The sequence below is a fragment of the Malania oleifera genome, chromosome 2 (genome assembly GCF_029873635.1).
Source record: "Malania oleifera isolate guangnan ecotype guangnan chromosome 2, ASM2987363v1, whole genome shotgun sequence".
In the NCBI taxonomy this organism is placed as follows: Eukaryota; Viridiplantae; Streptophyta; class Magnoliopsida; order Santalales; family Ximeniaceae; genus Malania; species Malania oleifera.
The window spans coordinates 108517400-108538316 of NC_080418.1; the positions used below are offsets into that span (position 1 = coordinate 108517400).

The following is a 20917-nucleotide window of genomic DNA, read 5'->3' on the forward strand; positions in this document are numbered from 1 at the left end:
TTTCAATGTTATACCACTCATCCATCTAAGCATCCTCATCTCGGCAACTTTTACTTTTTGGATATTATGTTTCTTCGTCGCCCAACATTCTGATCCATATAGCATAGCTGGTCTTATAGCTGTTTTATAAAACTTCCCTTTCAATTTTAAGGGTATTCTACGATCACATAGAACACTTGAAGAACTTCTCCATTTTACCCAACCTGCTTTAACTCTATGCATTACATCATCTTCAATTTCTCCTTCAGCTTGCATAATAGATCCAAGGTATCGAAATCTACAAGTGCTATTTATTTCTTCATCATTAAGTCTAACTTTGTCTCCAATATTCCTCCTATCATTACTAAAATTACATTTCATATATTCTGTTTTATTTCTACTTATCTTAAAACCTCTAGATTCCAAAGCTTCTCTCCATAATTCTAACTTAGCCTCTACTCCATCCTTAGTTTCGTCAATTAATACAATATCATCTGCAAACAACATACACCATGGAACCTCCTTTTGAATACTCTTAATCAATTGGTCCATCACTAAAGCAAAAAGATAAGGACTCCAAGCAGATCCTTGATGTACACCTATGGTAATTGGAAATTCTCTAGTTTCTCCATCTTTAGTCTTTACACTAGTCATTACTCCATCGTACATATCCTTAATGACATCGGTATACCTACAACATACACCCTTTTTTTCTAAAACCCACCATAAAACTTCCCTAGGTATCCTATCATATGCTTTCTCAAGGTCAATAAATATCATATGCAAGTCCCTCTTCTTTTCCCTAAACTTTTCCATTAATCTTCTTAAAAGATAAATAGCTTGTGTGGTAGATCTCCCAGGCATAAAACCAAATTGATTTTCTGAGATCTTCGTTTCTAACCTTAATCTTTGTTCAACTACTCTTTCCCATAGTTTTATCGTATAAGTTTAATTCCACGATAGTTATTACAATTTTGAATATCTCCTTTATTTTTGTATATAGGTATTAAAGTGTTTTTCCTCCATTCATCTGGTATTTTCTTAGTTTTTACAATTGTATTAAATAAATTAGTTAACCATATAATTCCGTTATCACCCAAGCATTTCCAAACTTCAATTGGGATGTTATCTGGTACCATAACTTTCCCATTTTTCATCTTTTTTAGTGCAAACTTAACTTCGTTAACTCTAATTTTTCGAATAAATCTTATATTTTTAGTCTTTTCCTCATTTGACAATTCTAAATGGAATCTAACCTATGACCTAAAAAAATGATATTACAAAAATATTATAGAGAACTAAAATTAAATAGTTTTCTAAAATATTATAAACATATTGAATTTGAGTCGCGGGTCTCATCCATCATAATACATCAGTGTATCTCGCATTTACATTTACACCAGCTAATCGCCACTATAGATTGATCATTTCTATTCAAGAAGTCAAATGAATTTGTGGCCTTTATATATACTGCATGTTTAAGAATTGATCATGGCCACAAGCTCACTAGCCATTACTTGACAAGCCTTCTCAAAGCCATTTCAAGATAGCATCTTGAATGACCATATAAACTAGCCTGACATGGTAAACCTGAAAACTGGAACCTCCATTTTCATTATTTTGCAGATTTTAAATCCAAATTAATTATTTCATTTTATTCTTTTCTTAATGAGCTTCACAAACCCCGAATCAATTTTTTATTTTCTATTGCAAAAAAAAATAATAATAATAATAATAACAATAATAAAAAAGATAATAAATAAAATAAAATAAAGAAAGAAAAATAAAAAACAAGCAAACAATTGTCATTTGGCATTTTGTAGAACTCCAAAAATTTGAATCTTAAATGGAAGTGTTAGATTATGTTGTGGATATGATTGGTACATTTGGACAATGTGTTTGGCTACTGATGACCAAAGCCCATATACTTGTCAATTCCTGTTGAAGCATATTTTTAAAGCTTTTGATTTAACCCCACATTCTGTTAGCAGTGGCATTGTGAAAATGGAAAGAGGAGCTCCTACCTAATGGAAAAAGTACTAAAGCCCTATTTCCCTCGATAGCTGGACCTTGGAATCGATCAAGTGTTTTTAACTCACCTATGAGTGAAATCACTAAAGCTCATTTGAAAAAAAAAAAAAGCAAGAGTTTATCAGGCTTGAGATTTATGACAAGAATTAAAAAAGCTATTCAATATCAATTTTTCAAAGGCTTCAAGATTGATTGTTCATGTTTTCATGAATCTCCTTGATGATTTCTCTATATTCCACCAAAATTTTAGGCATGGCTTCTTTATGTCCATCTGAAGATTTTTACATTTCTTTCTATTTTGAAGAAAAAAAGCATAGTCCCAATCACTACCAATTTGCAGCCATCACCACATACTTGTAACTGTAGCAATTTGGCGAAAATTGATGGTTCACCCCACTTTCATTTCCAAAGTCCTTCACTTGGCCTCTAGGCCCTCTACTACCATAATCACTATTGTAGTACTTTAGCAAAATTGAAAAAGACGCAAACCACTTCCATGTCATTTCTTTGGCCATTACAACAATAGTAATTGGTATTGAAATTGTAATTTTGACCATTTAGAATCCATTATCAAATGGGTGATATCCATAATATCCATTGAACATCTTCAACCCACAAGAAAATGAATGTGTGTATTTATTGAAATTAAATCAACATAATCAAATTAATCCATCTTCTCTAGTTATCCCACAACGGTGGCCAATTTTTTGGCCCAAACAATAACTTGTTCATCTGATTCCTTCAAATGAAAATAGATAGAGAATGAGTGATATAAAGTAAGTTGAATCAATAAAACCAATATGGGTTTAGAATAGCCTAAATTAATAGGACTTTTATAAAAACTACTAAAATATATGAGAAACACGTAAATGAAACAAATTGGCAAACAAGAACTACATCAAAAATGAAACATTTACTCTTGCAATCCATGGATCAATTTGGAAACAACTACAACTCCCCACCCTATACAAAAGTTTGAGAAATTACAGCTAAGATACACTATTCCTACACCTAGATTATCTAAGTCATTCCCTCTCCTACCTAACCTCACAACAAGCCATCTTATGATATCTGATTCTTACAGATAAACAATGGCCATGAATATTCAATGAAGAAGGCAACAGCTGACGCAAGTGGGAGATCATGTTTTGGAAGTATTGCAATGTTCTTTAAGCCTAAATGCATTTTCCATGCACTAAATATTTTTCCAAATCATTTCCTCCATTAGGGTTTTGAAAAGAAGACAATTAAAAATCCAATAAAAAAAGAATAAGATGTGACACATTAGTGAAACTTCAACAGAATAGATGACTTTTTGTACCAAAGAGTGGCATCCCCTTGATGTCCAACTAATAAAAGTTTCTCTTTATCGATAAATTAAAAATATTATTTTAAAAAAATAAAAAACATAAGTGAAACTTACTTCGGTGCACATTAATGGAACTTACTTGCAAATATGCTAAATATGCATCTATGATGTCCTCAAATGTACTAGCCTTCTCGTTCATGACTCTACAATCAACCAATAAGGAGGGTAATAGAAAGGTAGAAAATTTTGCTGCATTTAAACGATAGTCAATTCCTCAAAATTCATATAATGCACATGCGGGTCAATTTATGAGTAAGATAGGCCAATAGATCATAGATAAAAGATACAGCAAGCTAAGCATCATGTGCTTCTTACTCTTGATAATGGTTGCTTTGTTTAAGGGCATAAAGCTCAAATAAATGCCGAGGGTTTGATCCCAGTACTTCAGCAATCAATGTCCACTGCAATGTCAACAAAATTAAAAATTAGAACTTTCAAAGGACACTCGAATAAACTAAAAACTTCTCAGTAAATATAAAATTCTGGTGAAGTAGATAACTCTGAAAAAACTCAGGCCACTTTTCTTCTGGCTTGCAGGATCGCATCACCCAGTTATTCATTTTCCAAAAAAATAATAATAGTAGTAGTTTGTATAGAAATAACATCAAACTACAGAGCTGACCTCTGAATGGCTGAAGAAATCAGTGACCATATGCATCTTTGCTTCTTGCGGAGTCCAACCAAAGGTCTTCATACCAAACAAAGTTGAAATGAATGAGACATACCAGGATCATCAAATGACCTATGTTCCTCATGTAAATGTGAACACATGCACACACGTATGAATATGCACACGTGCATCCACATGCATGCCCATCCAAAGGAATCCAAACTAAATACACTTGAGAATGAGAGAATTGATATACCATTGTATGTGTCATATCTAATCAACAAACTTAACCATACGAAATACAAACTTGTGACTCGTGAGCCATGCATGTGTACACATAAATCCTATTAAATAAAAATAGCTGAATAAGTTTTTTATTAAAAAAAAAAAAAGGGCATAAGCACATGATGACATGCATTAACTTGTTAGATTATAAGGATTTAGTTATAAATAAATAGGCAAACAAATTCATTAAATGCTACAATGCAGATATTGTTGGAAAAATGATGTCCATTGAAGGCCTAAAACCAACACCAAATGACTTGCTTTCTTCTGAAATTTCAGAAAACAGAACGAAACCAAAAATTCATGACAGGAAAGAACTTATGCCACAATTAGATTCTCCACTTGGACACAATATCAATGATGGATCAGCCTCCTTGCCTTCTTAGCTATGAGTATGATAGAGCCCGTAAGGGCAGGCAGCAGACCACTTCAAGACTTCACAGTCAAAGAAAAAAAAAACACACGCACAATTGAGTTTCAGATTGAGTACCTCACGGGAGATGAATATGTCTGGAAATCCAAAATCAATATAGGCTCGGTAAGAATAGTAGCTGCATCACATTATAGCAAGAATTAACTTTCTAAAAGAGATGAAAAGAAACAAATCTAAGAAAATTGATATAATACTTTAAAAAATAGGTTAGAAGATGTTTAAAGGAAAAAAAAAAAAAACATGCATATAAGCATGACTCTTATACAGATGTGAATGCCAATCATGCATTGGCAAATACACAACAAGAGCATACACAACACTAACAAATATCATTCAGTGTGATTTCACAGATCACTGCTCATTCAAGGTTTATACATAATGGAGTCTATATGCATTACCAAAGTAATGTGCCACAGATAGTAACACAAATATCAACACATGACACAAATGCAGAAGCTAAATGAAGCAACCTAAAAAACCTGCAGAAAAGGCTGTTCCATAGAATGCTACCATGCACTTTTACATATTTCCTATTTATATCAAGACTTGCAAAAAAATAAATAGAAAGTGAAATATCATGATGAATCACAACATTTACTTCATGAAAATCTAAAAATGCCAAGGTCAATTACAATTGTGAAGGTCACACAAATCAAAAAAACAGTTGAATAGGGATCAATACCTATCTGATGTTAAAAGTATGACCGGCAGACATCGCTCATTTGCACCCAAAGCTATAATTCTCCACAGCAGACTGTCATGATACTGGGATGCACAGGCTGCTGAATCATCCGTTAAAATTGCAGTCCGAAGAATGTCAATATTGTTGATTACAAGTTTTGGCTGCTCAATATGAGAGAAAACCTCAATCATTTAGGCCATCGCAAAGCACCAACCAAATCACAAAAATTTACCCAACAAGGAGCGTTTTTCTTTCAAACCATTTTTTAAGCAGCACAATATAACACTTTGCAGACCAAATTAACCATTAGAATTGGGTAAACCATACAAAAAAATGCAGCCGAGTTCATGACTCTATAAATCTCCTTCTTAATTCAGACATTGCACAACAATTAAAATGCAAAACGACTCCTTTGGCAATGGCTAGTGACCGGGGTCATGCCCTCTGTTGTCCAGAAAACTAGAGAGAGAGAGAGAGAGAGAGAGAGAGAGAGAGAGAGGAGATCCCATTAGTCACCTGAAAGTAATCAACCTCAGCAGCTGCAGATAATAACTCCAGCAACAAACAAGGCCAATCAGTTGCCGAATTGGCTAAAGACCTTGAAAACCCACCCGTCCTATTTAAATGAGCAACGGCATTAGCCCTCCACCCTTGCTGAACCTTAATCACCTCCTTTGCTAATCTTAGCGCCACAATCGCCTCCCTAAAATACGAGGCTTCTTCAACGGACACTGCCTTAGCCTTCTCCCCCAACTCTAAGACCCCATCGATCTCTTGCGCATTTGATCGAGCAGATAGCGCGAAAATGGCACGATCCCACAATACGGAGGCTGTGATCTTGTCGTCTCTAATGGCGGGGCTGGAGCTGTTGTTTGAATGGAGTATGCGGCGCAAGGTGGTGTTGAGGCTGTACCACTTGCTGAGCGTAGAGAATATTTGGTGCGAGCTGACGGTGCCGAGGCGTACGGCCTTCTGCGCCATGGACTCGAGGCAGTTCTCAAGCTGGGTTCGGAGGTTGGGGAGAGTGGGTGGTGGGCAATTGGACCAGGACGACCATGGGAAGGACTGGTTGTGATGTGGGTGATGGTCTTCCATGGATTGAGCGAAGTCTACATAGCCTGTGATGTGAGGGCCTTTGTTCCACTCGCTGAGGAGACCTGGAGAAGTGAAGGGTCAGAGAGAGAAAAAAATGAGAGAGAGAGAGAGAGAGAGAGAGAGAGAGAGAGAGAGAGAGAGAGAGAGTGAGTGAGTGAGATTTACGTTCGAGGATGAGGGTGGTTTTGCCGGCTCCTCTGGGGCCGTGGAGGATGAGAGGCTGAGGGACACGATGGTGCTGGGCGTGGTTGTTCAGCACGGTTTCTAGCAATGGCCTTGGTATTATCTTCCATGCCTTGTTCACCATTTCCCCCCCTTCTTTTCTTCCCCGCTTCTGTGCCGCCTTCCCTACTTCTCTATCTCTCTCTGCGTTGCCCGGCGCCTGCGCTGCTCTGCTAAAAACAGGGGCGGGCGAAACGCGTTGCAGGCTGCGCCTGCTTCCTTTTTTTTTTAATCGTAAAAGTAAATATATATTGATCAAAATATTACACACCGAGTTCACTGGCATACCCAGAAAAAAGGGAAGATATAAATCCCTATCTAACTAACTCTAATTAATTCAAATTATACAGTCTTCTAGCAAAGCAACGAAAATTCTAAAAATAAAAGCATAAAATTGCGAGTAATGTAAACGTTATTCATGTTGAATTTATTATAAACTATACTAAATGTATATTTTTGAATCATTTCAAGTAATTCTAAGCGAGAATTTTCTCTTCAAGCTTGCATCTGTTGCGAGTGTACCATATAAAATAAACTGGGGCAGTCAAAACCAAACCTTCTTCTCAACTATCTGTATCCCAGTACCTTTGGCCTTCCTATGAAGCCACTTTAGGATAGGGCTGCACCTGCTTGCTTCTTAATCTCGAATGGGAAATAGTGAAATAACAAATTATCAAAAGAAAAAATGCATTTAGATTATTTGCTTCAAGACGGAATTGGAATCGAAATTAAGTGGAATTGAAACAAAATAATAGATTCCTAACTCTTGGCTCAAGAGGAAATCGAAATTTTATTTTATATATATATATATATATATATATATATATAAATGGGTCGAAAATGAGTCCAATTAGTATAAAAAATTATTTAATTAACTTTATATAAAATAATAATATATTATACAATAAACTCATTTTAATAATCATGTATTTCATTATACTTTATGTATTATTATTATTATTATTATTATGCTTTAACTATATTATTATTTATGTGTTATAATATTATTATATATAAAGTAAATATTAATAATAATAGTTAAAATATTTTATATTTTAATATATAATATATTATTATATGTTTATATTTATTGATGTCATTATATTAATGTTGCAACATCGCAAAGAAGAGTCCGAAATGGCGAGAAATAATAATAATAATAATAAAAGTTCAATGAAATCGCACTAACCTATTATTTTCTGAGGTACGGTTAGTTCACCAAATTACTCCTTGTTGATTGATCTCTAAACTAATCATAAGACTAAGGAACCAGTAGTCTTGGTTTACATTTATCAGAATTATGATCGGGAGTTCAGTTATGCGAGGGGAAGGCACTAGCACCCCCTACACACCCGTTTTACGAACGTTACCTAATTAATTATGAATTATTCTTAAATTGAATTTAATGGTTTTAATTAACTCCTTTTAAAAAATAAATAAATATTTAAAATTTTAAAATAAAATATAAAATATGGTGCAATATAAGAATGTCATATAAGACCTCCAAATGAGGGTATCTTATTAGATAAACCCCCCTTAAAACTACTATATGTAAGGTTTGAATTACCTCTTTACCCTTTGTTTAATCATTGGGATGCACAAATACAAAAATGAAATATATATATATATATTTATATATATACATATAATAAATTCATCAAATTTGATCAAAAAGAGCTTTTAAAACATTCCCCAATTTTTTCAAAAATTTTAGAATTTTTTAAAAAAATTTCAACATTTTTCTAAAATTTTCTGAGATTTTTAAAGACTTTTTCTTCATTTTTAGTATTTTTGTTGTCCTATTTTTTTTGTTATCCAATTCAAAATAACTCAAATAATTTTTATTTTTGTATGATTTTTTAAAATATATATTTTATTTTTTTTAAAAAAAAATTTTCAATTTTTAAAACTAAATGAATGAATCGTCAATTCAAACCAGGTCGACCGATTCAACCAATCTCGTTGGATGAAGTGATTGGTCACGTGTCATCCAACCAAGGAAACACGTGACACTATTTTTATTTATTATTTTATTTTATTTTTGTGAATTTCCTGTAGTAGGGTGACGTCATCATAATGTCACTTGCCACGTGGCGGAATACGACTCGCCTAAGGAGTTTGACACAAATCGCTGATGTGGCAACGATCCGGCCATTACACATTGGACAATCAGGATTGCTCTATGTCGCCTTTCGGATACACAGCCCTGGTCGTGCCACGTGCCACCATCCGTGCAGGGACACATATCTCACTAGTTTATATATAAAACCCTCTTTTTTGCTCTTTCTTTTCTTTTCCTTCTTTGTTCTCTCTCTCTCTCTCGATCATCTCTTTTCTTTCCTTCTTTCTCTTTTCAATCTCTTACCCTCTCTCTTTGTTTCTTTCTCTCTCTCCTTGTTTCTTCTTCTTTTCATTCTCCCTATGATTTTTTCTTCTTCTATTTCTTCTATTTCTTTCTCCCTCAAATTGTTTTTTCTTCTGCCTCTATTTTGGTTTCTCTTTCTTTCCTTTTCTTTTATCTTTCTCATAGATTTCTCTCTACCTCTCGCTCGCTCCCTCTTACAAACCCTTCTCTCTCTTTCTCTCTTGCACAAGCCTCTCTTTCACTCTCTCCTTCGTTCTCTTTCTTCCTCTCACTTTCTTTCACTCTTTCTTTCTCTCATCCCTTTTAATCGTTCTAACTCTTTTTTTTTCTTTGCAGGTCTCATATCAAAAGTAGGAGTAGTGTTGACCTTATAGGTCACGTCCGATTTTGATTATGACAAATATTCATTGTATCTAATGAGTGTTTGAGGTTTTGTGCAGGAACTAAAGGTGATAAGATCAAGATGTGCACAAAGTAAGAAAAACTTGAAGACCAATTTATAATTCAGCATTGTAATATATTTATATTGGTCTGTAATAGTAAGTACGTATTTGGTTTCTAATAAGCTTACACACATCACATGTATGATTTACTACATAAGCTCAAACAAACCATAAATGAGAAAATGACCATAGAAAGACCTTAGGGTTTTCCCTCGGTCGACCGACACCGGACTTTTTCGGTGTCTTCAAATTGGACCCCAAGTGCCCCTAAGACACTCACACTTTCACATATATTTGTTAGGCACTTGAATAGGGCTTGTTTGCTTCAATACGGGACCGAAATGCACACATGATGCACTTTCGGTCGACCAGCCAAGCCAGTTCATTTTGGCCTAATCGACCGAGATACCGTGGGTCAAAGTTTGACCACCCGGTCGACCAGCAAAGGTAGTTCAAAAGGCCCTGGTCGACCGAAACCCTCCTGGGTCAACAGTTGACCATCTAGTCGACCGAGAACATTTGTTCTCCAACTACCTAGTCGACCGAAGGGTCCTCGGGCGAATTCCCAGTGGTATGGTTGACCGAACCAGGCAGTTCAAAATGCCCTAGTCGACCGAAACTCGAAAAATTGAGAAATCGCTCTCTCTTGGTCGACCAAGACCTCAGTTCAATATTCCCCTGGTCGACCGGACCATTTGAAACTTGGTCAACCGAAACATTTCTAGTCGATCGGACCTCTCGGGTTGCCCTAATTTTTACCGCAGTTAATATTTTTTAAAATAGGGTTAAAATGCTCTGAACATCATTAAACTTTCCTAATAATGCCCAATAGGTCCCCAAAGGTCATATTTTCTCCCATGCCTATATATATGAGTTCATTTGAGAAAATTATGGGTGATTAGCCACCTTAATTAAGGAAGAATTCTCTGAAAAATAAAAACCCTATACTACTCATTTTTCTTACTCAAATCACTCATACTTGCCTTCTATCATTGCCTACATCATTTATAAGTGGATTGAGTATGTTTGAATAGGTTTGCTCTCCTTGTTTTATTTGCTTGGCACGATTTTATTAGAGAGCAAAACCTAAGGATTCTTAAGGGACTTTGTTGATAAGTCTATCCTAAGAAGACCTTGTTAGATCTTCTAAGCTTGCACCTTCATTGCAATATCCTGAGAAAATCGTATAGTATTTTGTTTGCAAAAGCTTTTCAAAATCATCTTCAAATATTTAGTGTGCTTTATATTGATAAATACATTTGAAGAGATGTTTGTTTATGAGATAGTGGTCTTTGTTGCAATATTCTTTCACTCATATATTATTTGCTGAATACAAAGATTACGCATCTTTTGCAAACCGAGCTTATACTTCATTTAATACTCACATGCTTGAGATATCTTGCTGATTGAAATACTGGAGACATGACATCTTTGTGTGAACTTATTTGTTGAATAGCTTGTGATACAAAGATTGTTTGTTTGACACTCTCACGTACGCATTACACTGATAGAAAATACTTTAAGAGTTGAACCATCTAGACCATATTGAGCTTACATATTATTTCATATTGTGGTGTATGTTATTGTGCGCATTTGGGTACATATCTGCTTTACACGAAAGTTTATTCATTGTACCATTTGATTGTATCTTAAATACTGTTGTATTTCCAGGCACGGGCCTGAAGAGGGAGACTAGCCCTGGAATAGTCCCGGATTGGCTTAGACCCGGTTAGGAAAGTTAGGTGCGTCATCCTGTTAAGGCGTGCAGGTTGAGGTCAGCCCCACTAATTGACCTGGTTAAGGTTGAGGTCAGCTCTATGTTAATTTGACCTGGTTGTAAACGGTGTCGCTCCACCCTTAAGTGAGCTATTAGTGGAATCCTCCGGCTTGCGAGCTAGAGGCGGGGACGTAGGCACAGTTGGCCGAACCTCGATAACATATCGTGTGTTCATTTACATTTCCGCACTTTATATTTACCGCACATGTATGTTATGGGTGAATGATGCGTACAACTTAATTTCCATATTATATTCACCTACGCATTTGGAAATTGAATAGACTGACCCTAGGTTGTGTATATATTTTTGTTGGATAGATTAACCTAGGAGAAAAAGTTTTAAATTCCAATTCACCCCCCTCTTGGAAATACACCAATTCTAACAAGTAGACAAACCTATAGTGTTGGAATTGGTGTGATCCCAAGAGGGGGGGTGAATTGGGTTTTAAAAAACTTTTTGGCTAATTTAAACAATTCGCCGATTCATTACAGTATCATATCCCATTCAACATGTATACGTGTATGTAAAGCGAGTTTAACAATAAAAGCAAACATATACATGTGCAGTATCTTATTTAAATCAAATGTGTGCATAAGAATAATTTCGACATTAAATAAACATTCATACATATGCTGAAATTAAAGTGCAGGAATTTAAATAAGATAGAAAGAGCGACACCAGATTTGTTATCGAGGTTCGGCCAAACCAGCCTACATCCCTGCCTTAGGGTTACCCCTAAGGATTCCACTATACCTGCTCACTTAACTGGGCGGAGTAAAAGCCTTTTACATCCTCTCCTTACGGGGCGAGGAAAACCCCAACTCAATTACTAGGCTGAGCCAAACTAGTCTCATTTGCGGGGCTCAGACTCCCCAGTTCAATTCCAGGCTGAACCGAACCGGTCTCACTTGCGAGGCTAAGACTCCCCAGTTCAATTAACGGACTGAACCGAACCGTTACATGAAAATCATTTTGTATATAAAATATGCTTCTAAACTAAGCAGGGATGTACAACATTAAAATCTAATATGCATTCTCATATGATTTTGAAATGAAGCTCATGTAGAGTATGAGTTTTCTCTCAAAATATTTTTCAAGTAAAACTTGAGAGTTTGGAAAAAGATTTTATTTTCTAAAATGATTGACCTTTATAAAATAAACAGAGAAGCTTCTCAAGTAAGTATATATTAATTTGATATATGCTCAAGGCTCCCTTTTGTATAACCCAAAGAAATTCTTCAACAAATGTATTTCAGGATAAGAGTAGGAGAATATTAGGGTTTTCTTCAAAATGATTGACCTTAGCAAAATTAATCCCAAGAAGGCATTCAAGCAAAATATATGAGCAAGAATATTAGCCCAAGCCTTCAAGACATTTTTCACAATAAATTTCTCCAAAAAATATTTTTCCAATTAAAAGAATATGGGAGAAATATAATCTTTGAAAAACATGAAAAATAGAAAGGCCTTCAAGCAATATACATATAAAGAATGTTATATGCTCAAGCCTCTTCAAATATAACCCCAAAAATATTTTTCCCAAAAATGGTTTTCAAAAGAAGAGAATAGGAGACATTTTAATCTTTGAACATATATCACAAATGTAAGAAGAAGACCATCAAGCAATATATATGTATATGATATATGCTCAAACCTCTTCACATAAAACCCCCAAGAATATTTTCTCTCAAAATGATTTTCAAATAAAAGAAGAGTAGAAGAAAAATGAGAATTTAAAGAACAAATGGGGTATAGAAGTGTGGGAGAATCAAAGAATGATAAACTAAATTAACAAAGGGATTCTCGAACAATTTTCAAGTGTTTTGAGGTTGTATTTATAGGCAAAAAACTCTTGTGACCGTTATATGGCCGTTGGGACCTTAAAATATATTTTTATTTTGAAAACTAGCCATTTTTCGGCCATTGAGACACTTTCCCGAGAAGGTCGGTCGATCGAGGCTTGAAATCAACGAGTTTCGGTTGACCGTAGTGAAGGTTCGGTCGACCGGCCTTTACTTTTCTACGCAGACATTGTTCAGTGTTTTGGCCATAACATTTTCTATACAACTCCAAATTGGATGTTACTACTATCAATAGAAAGGTAAGACAAAAGCCGACAACTTTTGTCTTGAACACATTTTAAGATAATGACTTTTGTTTTGAGAAAAATGTCCATCAATTAGACGGAAGAAACATGAAGGGAGTTTTTCTCTTACGGACACATTTCAGTGTTTTGGCCATAACTTTTTCTGTGTAACTCCAATTTAGATATTCTTGTTATAAAACTCAAGCTATGAGAGAATTCCACAATTTTCATGTTGAACATGGTTTGATATGAGATCGAATTGAGTGATAAAATTGCTCATTTCTAACATTTGGTTGACTGACCGGTTGATCAACGCCTTTGAAAAATTTAGTTTTTGCCTTCTTTTAAATTTAAAACCATTTAAAAACCTTCGTATAAGGTAGGAATTTTATGAAAAGAGTTTTTCATGTTATTTGGAGGTCCTATGGTCAATCTAAGGTTAGGTAGAGCTTCAATTTTAAATCATGTAAGATGCATGCACATTCAACCCTAATTACTATTACAACCCAGAAAATAAATAAGTTTTCGTGTCTTCTGCTCCTCAATGCTCCATGGAATATGCCTATTGGTGTTCGTCTCAGTGCTCTTTACGACTTCCATTTTGTATTCATCACTTGTGCTTACAGAAATATAAACCTGTTCACACTCAGTTACACAAGTGGGATACTGTGGTTTGTCATTATCAAAACAAGGATCGGACTCAAAAAGTCAACATATAGAGACAAGTGTTCTAATTCTTTTTTTTTTTGTGAATTTCCTAGTTATTTTCTTGCATTTTCCTAGGAGCCAAACAAGGTTGGTTGACCTAGGATTAACCCAGGATAGGTTGGAGTTCGAGTTAGATTACGGTTTTAGTGAATGCGTTATGGCACTTGAGCTCTAGCTATGGTTGTGATTGGATTAGGCTGTGTCACGACATCCTTCAACCCGCCAACAATGGTGGGTGCGGCTACGAACGAGAAAGCAAGGTGAAATTTGAAAAATATTTTTGTAGAAAAACAATGTGTATGAAGTCGCTACTAACCTTTTGAAGTGTGGTTAGAACACTTGATTACTACCCAATTAAGGGTAGAATCGATCTGCATCACCAGAGTCGGGCTCGAGAGTACGGTTACGTGAGGGGAAGGTATTAGCACCTCATACGCGTCTGTTCTTACGAACGGTACCTAATTAATCAAAAAATATCCAAAAATAAATTTAATAAGCCTTTGAAAATTACTCCCTTTCAAAAATCAAAGAAAATGCACAAAATAAAATACTATATAGGTATTCCCTCATAAGCAGGGCATACCATATTCCAAAGAGCTCAATGTCTCCCATTGCAATCATCGAGATCGAAAAATCGAGAAAATAGTACAAAAATACACTCCTGGGATTTTGAAATTTTGTAGAATTTTCTAAGTGAACAATAATATTTCGGGAGGTTTGGGAATTAAAAGAGTGCCAAAATTGATCCTCATCTTCAAAAATATTTTTCTTGAATTTTCTTCCATTTTCATAATTTTCTCAAATTTTTGAAATAACATAAAGACAATTAAGCAAAAACAATAATAAATCAAGTCAAAAGTATTTTTAGATTTTTCTCCTGAATTTTCTGAGTTTTTTGTGATTTTCCTAACATTTTTATGATTTTTGTGGATTTTGGTGAATTTTGGAATTATTAAAATGATAATAATACAAACTGAGCCGGTTCAACTGCAGTTTAGAGGACCCAACTGGTTCAGGGAGAAAATCGGTCAAAGGGGAAGGGTCCACCTGTTTAAGGTCCGGTCAGAACCATGTCAACACGTGGTGCCTATGGGGCGCACGAGTTAGTGTGTGTTTTAGTGTGTGCATGGAATGTGTGTAAATGTGTGTGCATGGGTGTGTTGCATGCATGCTTAGATGGGTTAGTGCTGTGTGTATAGTGTGCGTGGGTAAGTGTTGTGTGTGCAGTGCACGTGGGTGAGTGTTGTGTGTATAGTGTGCGTGGGTGAGTGTTGTGTGTGTGGTTTAGTGCATGTAATAGTGTGTGTGCACAGTGTATGTTAGTGGTGTGTGTAACAGTGTGTGTGCAGGTGTGTGTTAGTAGTGCGTATAGCAGTGTGTGTGCAGGCGTGTTCAAGTGCACGTAAGTGTGAGTGAGGGAGAGGCTTACAGTAGTGACGTGAGCAAAAATATCCCTAATGAGTCAAGCATAGCGGTAAAAACGACAAAGCCAGCACGGTGCCTTGTCACGAATCACGAACAACAGATCTAAGCACAATTCACTATTCCGATGAACCAATGAGACTAAATGAACACCCGAGAGGAAAACCAATTAAATCCAACTCCCGAAGAAAATCTTCAAGCAGATCGTAATAACATCGCACACCATAACTGGAGCGGAACAACTGATCTGAACTTCACAAATCCTGGTGAACTTGGTGACAATGAACATCAAGGATGGACACGAACAACAGATCTGGACTTCACAAAAATAACAAAACTAAAAAAAAAAACGCTAAAACAGTGAATGCTCAGGAACCAAAAGTGGAACTGCAGCCCGATCACATCAACACGAGCACTAAGCATACACAGGAGAACCAAAGGAAAGATCACCGAACCAACAACTCTCCGCTGAACCCACCAAACTCTAGCATTGACAGAACACCGGAGCACTAGAGCAATACAACCATCTTCGTCCGATACTAGAAAGTGAGTTTAACTCACTATTAAAGTAGCAATCAGAACCTTTAACCCCTTCCGAGCATATTTGAACCAGAATAACTCATAACCATTTTGATAAATCAAATAAAATTCCAAACAAAGAGATCTGAACTCATACTCCACTCCACTCTCCACACTCCTCCACCCATAGCCACAGATCTAAAGGAGAACCACCGTTAGCAAGATATGAATGGGCAAGTGAGGATTGGGGGTGGTGCGAATGCCCGGCGGCGTTGTTGGCAATGACTACTTGTGTGACAATAAGGGTGTGAGGAGGAGAGCTGGAGCTTCTAGTTCTCCTTGAAGTGTTCACGGCATGCAGATGAGAGTGGAGAGTACTGTTGAAGAATGTGTGAGGGTGAAAGAGTTAAGAGGTGGCCATGGCATTCATAAGTGCACGAGGGTGGTGATGAATAGTGCCTTGGCCACGTGGAGGTGAGCTCGGGTGGTCGGGAGAGAGGCATAGGGAGAATGAAGCTTGGTTTTCTAGTGCAAGGTCGCCAGAAGTGTGAGTGGGCTAAGAAGGTCAGAGAGACGGGTGAGGGTGATGATGTGTGGTGGATCTACGAGTGGTCGAAGGTGAGTATCGAGGTGGTGGTGAGAGTTGATGGCCAGGGGTGTGTTGGCTGCCGGAGATGGTGGCTGGGTGTCGTGGTAGTGGGAGATCAGAGTGGAGAGGGTACTAGGTGGCCAGAGATGGCTATCAACAGGTGATGGTGATGGAGATGGAGGATGGATGGGGGCGAGGCTTGCAAGTTCTGAGCTGGGATGGCGGCAAGGTTGTGAAAGGGGCTGCCTGAGATGGTGATGAAGGTTGGTGGTGTTGGAGAGATGAGGGAATGGAGAAAATGAGAGAATGGCAAGGCTAGGAGTGCTAAAGAGTGCCAAAGAGACCAGAGAGAGAGAGAGAGAGAGAGAGAGAGAGAGAGAGTGGGGAGCTGCCTCAGGTGGTGCGTGAAAAAGTGAGAAAAAAAAAATGAAAGCTCCCCCTCCCCCCCTATGTGTTGACTTTTTGAATTTGATCCCTGTTTTGATGCTGACAAAGCATCTTTATCTTATGTGTATATTTAGTTTGTGAATAGGTTTATATTTCAACACACACATAAGGTTTAAGGGAAATGAAGGTTAAGACGAATCTTAATGCACATATACTTGACATATTCCATGAAGAGAATAGTAAAATATCAAGAAGAAGACACTTAAATTTCATTGTATTGCATTTAATTTTTAATTTGGTATGTAATAATTGCATGTCATGCATGATGTGGATGTAAGCTCAAAATGACTATAAACTGACCTTAGTGACCAGCATTTTACACAGAAACTCATTTCTTAATTAACTAATTGGTTAAGGTCAAAGATTAGGGTTAAAATGAAGTTTACAAAAACTTCGGCCGACCAATGCTAGATTTTTTGGCTTAATTCAAAAGTTTTGATCGTAGGGAACCAAACAAGGACCATAGCTGACCTTAGGGGCAAAATTGGAATTTCACTTGCCTCGATCGACCGACCATCACAAGGTCATTTGACCTCGGTCGACCGAACTGAGAAAGTTGACCAAAGTCAAAGCTTTGGTCGACCGAACCCTAAGCAGTACAAAGGCCTCGGTCGACCGAACTGACCAGAAGTCAACATGATGACTTTACTTGGTCGACTGTTTTGAAATGAACGTGTCTTCCACGATCGACCAAACTCACACATGTTTGACCCCCAACAACTTGGTTGGCCGAACTCATAGTTCAAAGTGGCCACGATCGACCAAATCTCATGAATGGTCAACCGAACCTCGAAGGGTTCAAAATTGCTCTAAGATAGTCGACCGACCCTACAGTTTAAAATTGCCATGGTCGACTGAACACAATAATATGGTCGACCGAACCTATAATACGATCAACCGAACCTCTCGGGTTGTTCAAATTTTTATTACGGTTAAACAGGGTTATTCTTCATTAAACATGATTAAACATTTTTTAAAATACCTAGTGTGTCCCCAACGGTCATATTTTCATCAAAGTCTATATATACCCCCTCATTACTCATAATTAGTAAGTTGATTAGCCTAAAAACTCTCTTATATTTTATACTCAACATGTACTCTCTTTATTATTTCTTTTGTTAAATCTTTTAAGAGTGTTTTGCTATCCATGGGCATTTGTTTTACAAATCTTAATTGTTTTTTTTACTCTCATCCTGCATATATTTTTTATATATTATTTTAAGACTATTATTTTAGTTTCTCCCACATATTTCATTTGATAAATTTTCTTAGGAGTTAATATTATTTGCTTGTGAATCTTGCACATCCATTGCAAGATTCAAAGGCTCATTGGCTTATGCTTATGAAAATATTTTTGAGTCATAAACCCTAGATTCTCCAACACTTTATTTAAAGAAGTATTTTTGGAGAAATTTCTTATTTGGGCATAAAATCTTTGAACACTCATCATACACATATTTATTTAAATATTATTTTTGTGAAAATCACATACTCACATTGAGCTTATTTGCATATCATATGTGAGTGTATTTCTATGCTCATTGTGTACACATCCGCTTAGTATATAAGCATTCTGGTTGTATGACAAAAATATTTGATTATCTATTGTATTCCCAACAAATGGTCGGAGGAGGGAGACTACCTCTGTGAATAGTCACGGATTAGTTCAGACTCGGTTAAAAGAACTAGGTGCACCATCCTGGTAAGATGCTGTATTAGGTGCTGCTCCACTCGTTAAGTGAGCCATAATGGAATCCTATTACTTGTTAGCTTGAGGCGGGGATGTAGGCAGTATTGGCCGGACCTCGATAACATTTCTTGTATTTGCTTTTAATTTTTGCAATTTAAATTTTAGCACTTGTATATTTGTGTTTAATTGTTTGAATATCTAAATGGGTTTATGATTATATAGAAAGACCCTAGGTTTGTGTAATATTGTTTGTAAAATTTGAATTGACCTAGGAGAAAATTTTTAAATACCCAATTCACCCCCCTCTTGGGAATACACAAATTCCAACAATTGGTATAAAAGTCTCGTGGCATTGACTTAACGTTTTTACTAAAGATCGGGATGTCTCACATTGGTGTATCCCCATTCGGAGAGGGACAATCGCCTTCCAGTCCTCCATTATTTTGTGGTGTTGATTACACCGCCTGAAAATTTAGAATGAGCATATTCATAAAAGCAATGGACTGGAAGGCTTGACAAGTGATTGCTAAAGGAAGTGATGCACAAAATTTTAAAAATGATTTTAACTTGATTAATTCTAATTCCATGCATATGCTATTGCACTTTAGATTCTAATATTTTGTTAGAGATTATGGCATGTACAAATACAAGGAAGATTTGAGTTGAGCTAGAAAAAAGATACAGAAAGACCCAGGAAAAGGAGACCACCACTTCGGAAGTGTCAAGGTCAAATGATCAGGAAGTGGTAAATCACAGGGATAGTGGATTAACAGAACAGGAGGCATATGATTCTCACTCTAACTCGATTGATGATTCGTATGTTGAATGTTGTGTTGTTTCAAGTACTGAATCATCTATTGAATGTTGTGATAATTCCATTGTTGATGCACTTGATGATTCTCATGTAGAATACTGGAATATATTATGAGATGACTCATCTGTTAAATTTTGTAATAATTGTGTTGATAATGTTTGCAATGATTCATGCAATGATTATTGTATTAAATTTGATGATGAATCATGTGTTAATGTTAATGAGGAAAGTATGTCCTCTAGCGAAAAACTAGAAAAGACTTTATTGAAAATGAATAAATTTCTAGTTAAGTTATCTAAGAAAAAATCATTTCTGAAAAATGAGAATGAAAGGATAGCAAAGCAATTAGACAAATTAAAATATTATCATTCTATTCTTGAAAAGAAAAAGATTGAGAAGATTTTGAAAATCATATGCTTAAAGAAAGAGATAAATGATTATTTTAGAGTTATAATCAAAGTTAAAAATAAAAAGAATAATCATAACAAACCTTTCAGAGTTAAAAGGAGAAATATTTTCAAAAAGGGCTCATATTTTAAATCCCATTGTCATCTGCATGCCTCATATAGAGTAAATAAGAAAAATTGTTCACATGCATATAAAGCATGCTTGTTTAGTAAAATGAAAGGGCAGGTCTACTTTAATTGTCTATTCAGAAGTGCCAGAGGCTTACAAAAGGAAACAATGTGGGTAATCATGAAAGCAAACCCAATAGGAGATGAGGAAGGATGGTTTCAATAGAAATTACATAATTATTTAATTCTTCCTTAGATCTTAGGATTAGGTTTAAGGGGAATGATGACCAAAAGGCTAGGAAGTAGTCTATGCTTAAAATATCAAATCTTAGTATATGCATTCACTATATAATATTGTTTTACTAAGAACCATTAGAGAATCACGCCAACGTGGAAATACATGTAATATATCCAATATGAACTTAATGCATATATATCATAATGATTGGTGAAAATGAGAAAACATTGGCTATAGCTTACTAAAATGAAATCCACTTCCGAATGGATAAGGCAACTAGGCCTGGTATATAATTCTTATTGCTTAGCTCACATGTGAATATGAAAATCTTAAGTTAAGCATACATTGTTCATCACACAAGTTTGTGGTTTTGGGGATCCATCTCATACTATATATCATTTAATCCTAAACCTATCCTTGAACTTAAAAGCCTTGAACAAGTAGCAGTTATTACTCTAGGCTTAAGCACTAATAATCATAAATTCCTATTCTACTAGTGCTTATTAAAAGACATCCTTCTCGTAATCAAAATTAGAGGTATCCACTAAGGGATTCATATTTCATTGTTAAATCAAAATGTTCCTTTTGAACTTAAAA

The 20917-nt window shown here is 35.9% G+C and overlaps 1 protein-coding gene across 5 annotated transcripts in view; it reads right to left on the reverse strand.

Moving 5' to 3' along the window:
* Positions 1 to 7284, reverse strand: part of LOC131149231 (uncharacterized) — a 34813-nt gene extending 27529 nt beyond the window's left edge. For 4 of the 5 annotated variants that reach the window (XM_058099494.1, XM_058099493.1, XM_058099496.1 and 1 more), the window contains exons 1-8: positions 7263 to 7284; positions 6650 to 6925; positions 5906 to 6546; positions 5390 to 5550; positions 4765 to 4825; positions 4002 to 4067; positions 3695 to 3780; positions 3459 to 3522 (exon numbers count right to left, since the gene is read on the reverse strand). In XM_058099494.1, the coding sequence (XP_057955477.1) occupies positions 3459 to 3522; positions 3695 to 3780; positions 4002 to 4067; positions 4765 to 4825; positions 5390 to 5550; positions 5906 to 6546; positions 6650 to 6791 (1221 nt within the window). In that variant the 5' untranslated portion in view covers positions 6792 to 6925; positions 7263 to 7284. The remainder of the gene's footprint in view (positions 1 to 3458; positions 3523 to 3694; positions 3781 to 4001; positions 4068 to 4764; positions 4826 to 5389; positions 5551 to 5905; positions 6547 to 6649; positions 6926 to 7262) is intronic. The other variant, XM_058099492.1, reaches the window with a different exon arrangement.
* Between the last annotated feature and the right edge of the window lie 13633 nt (positions 7285 to 20917).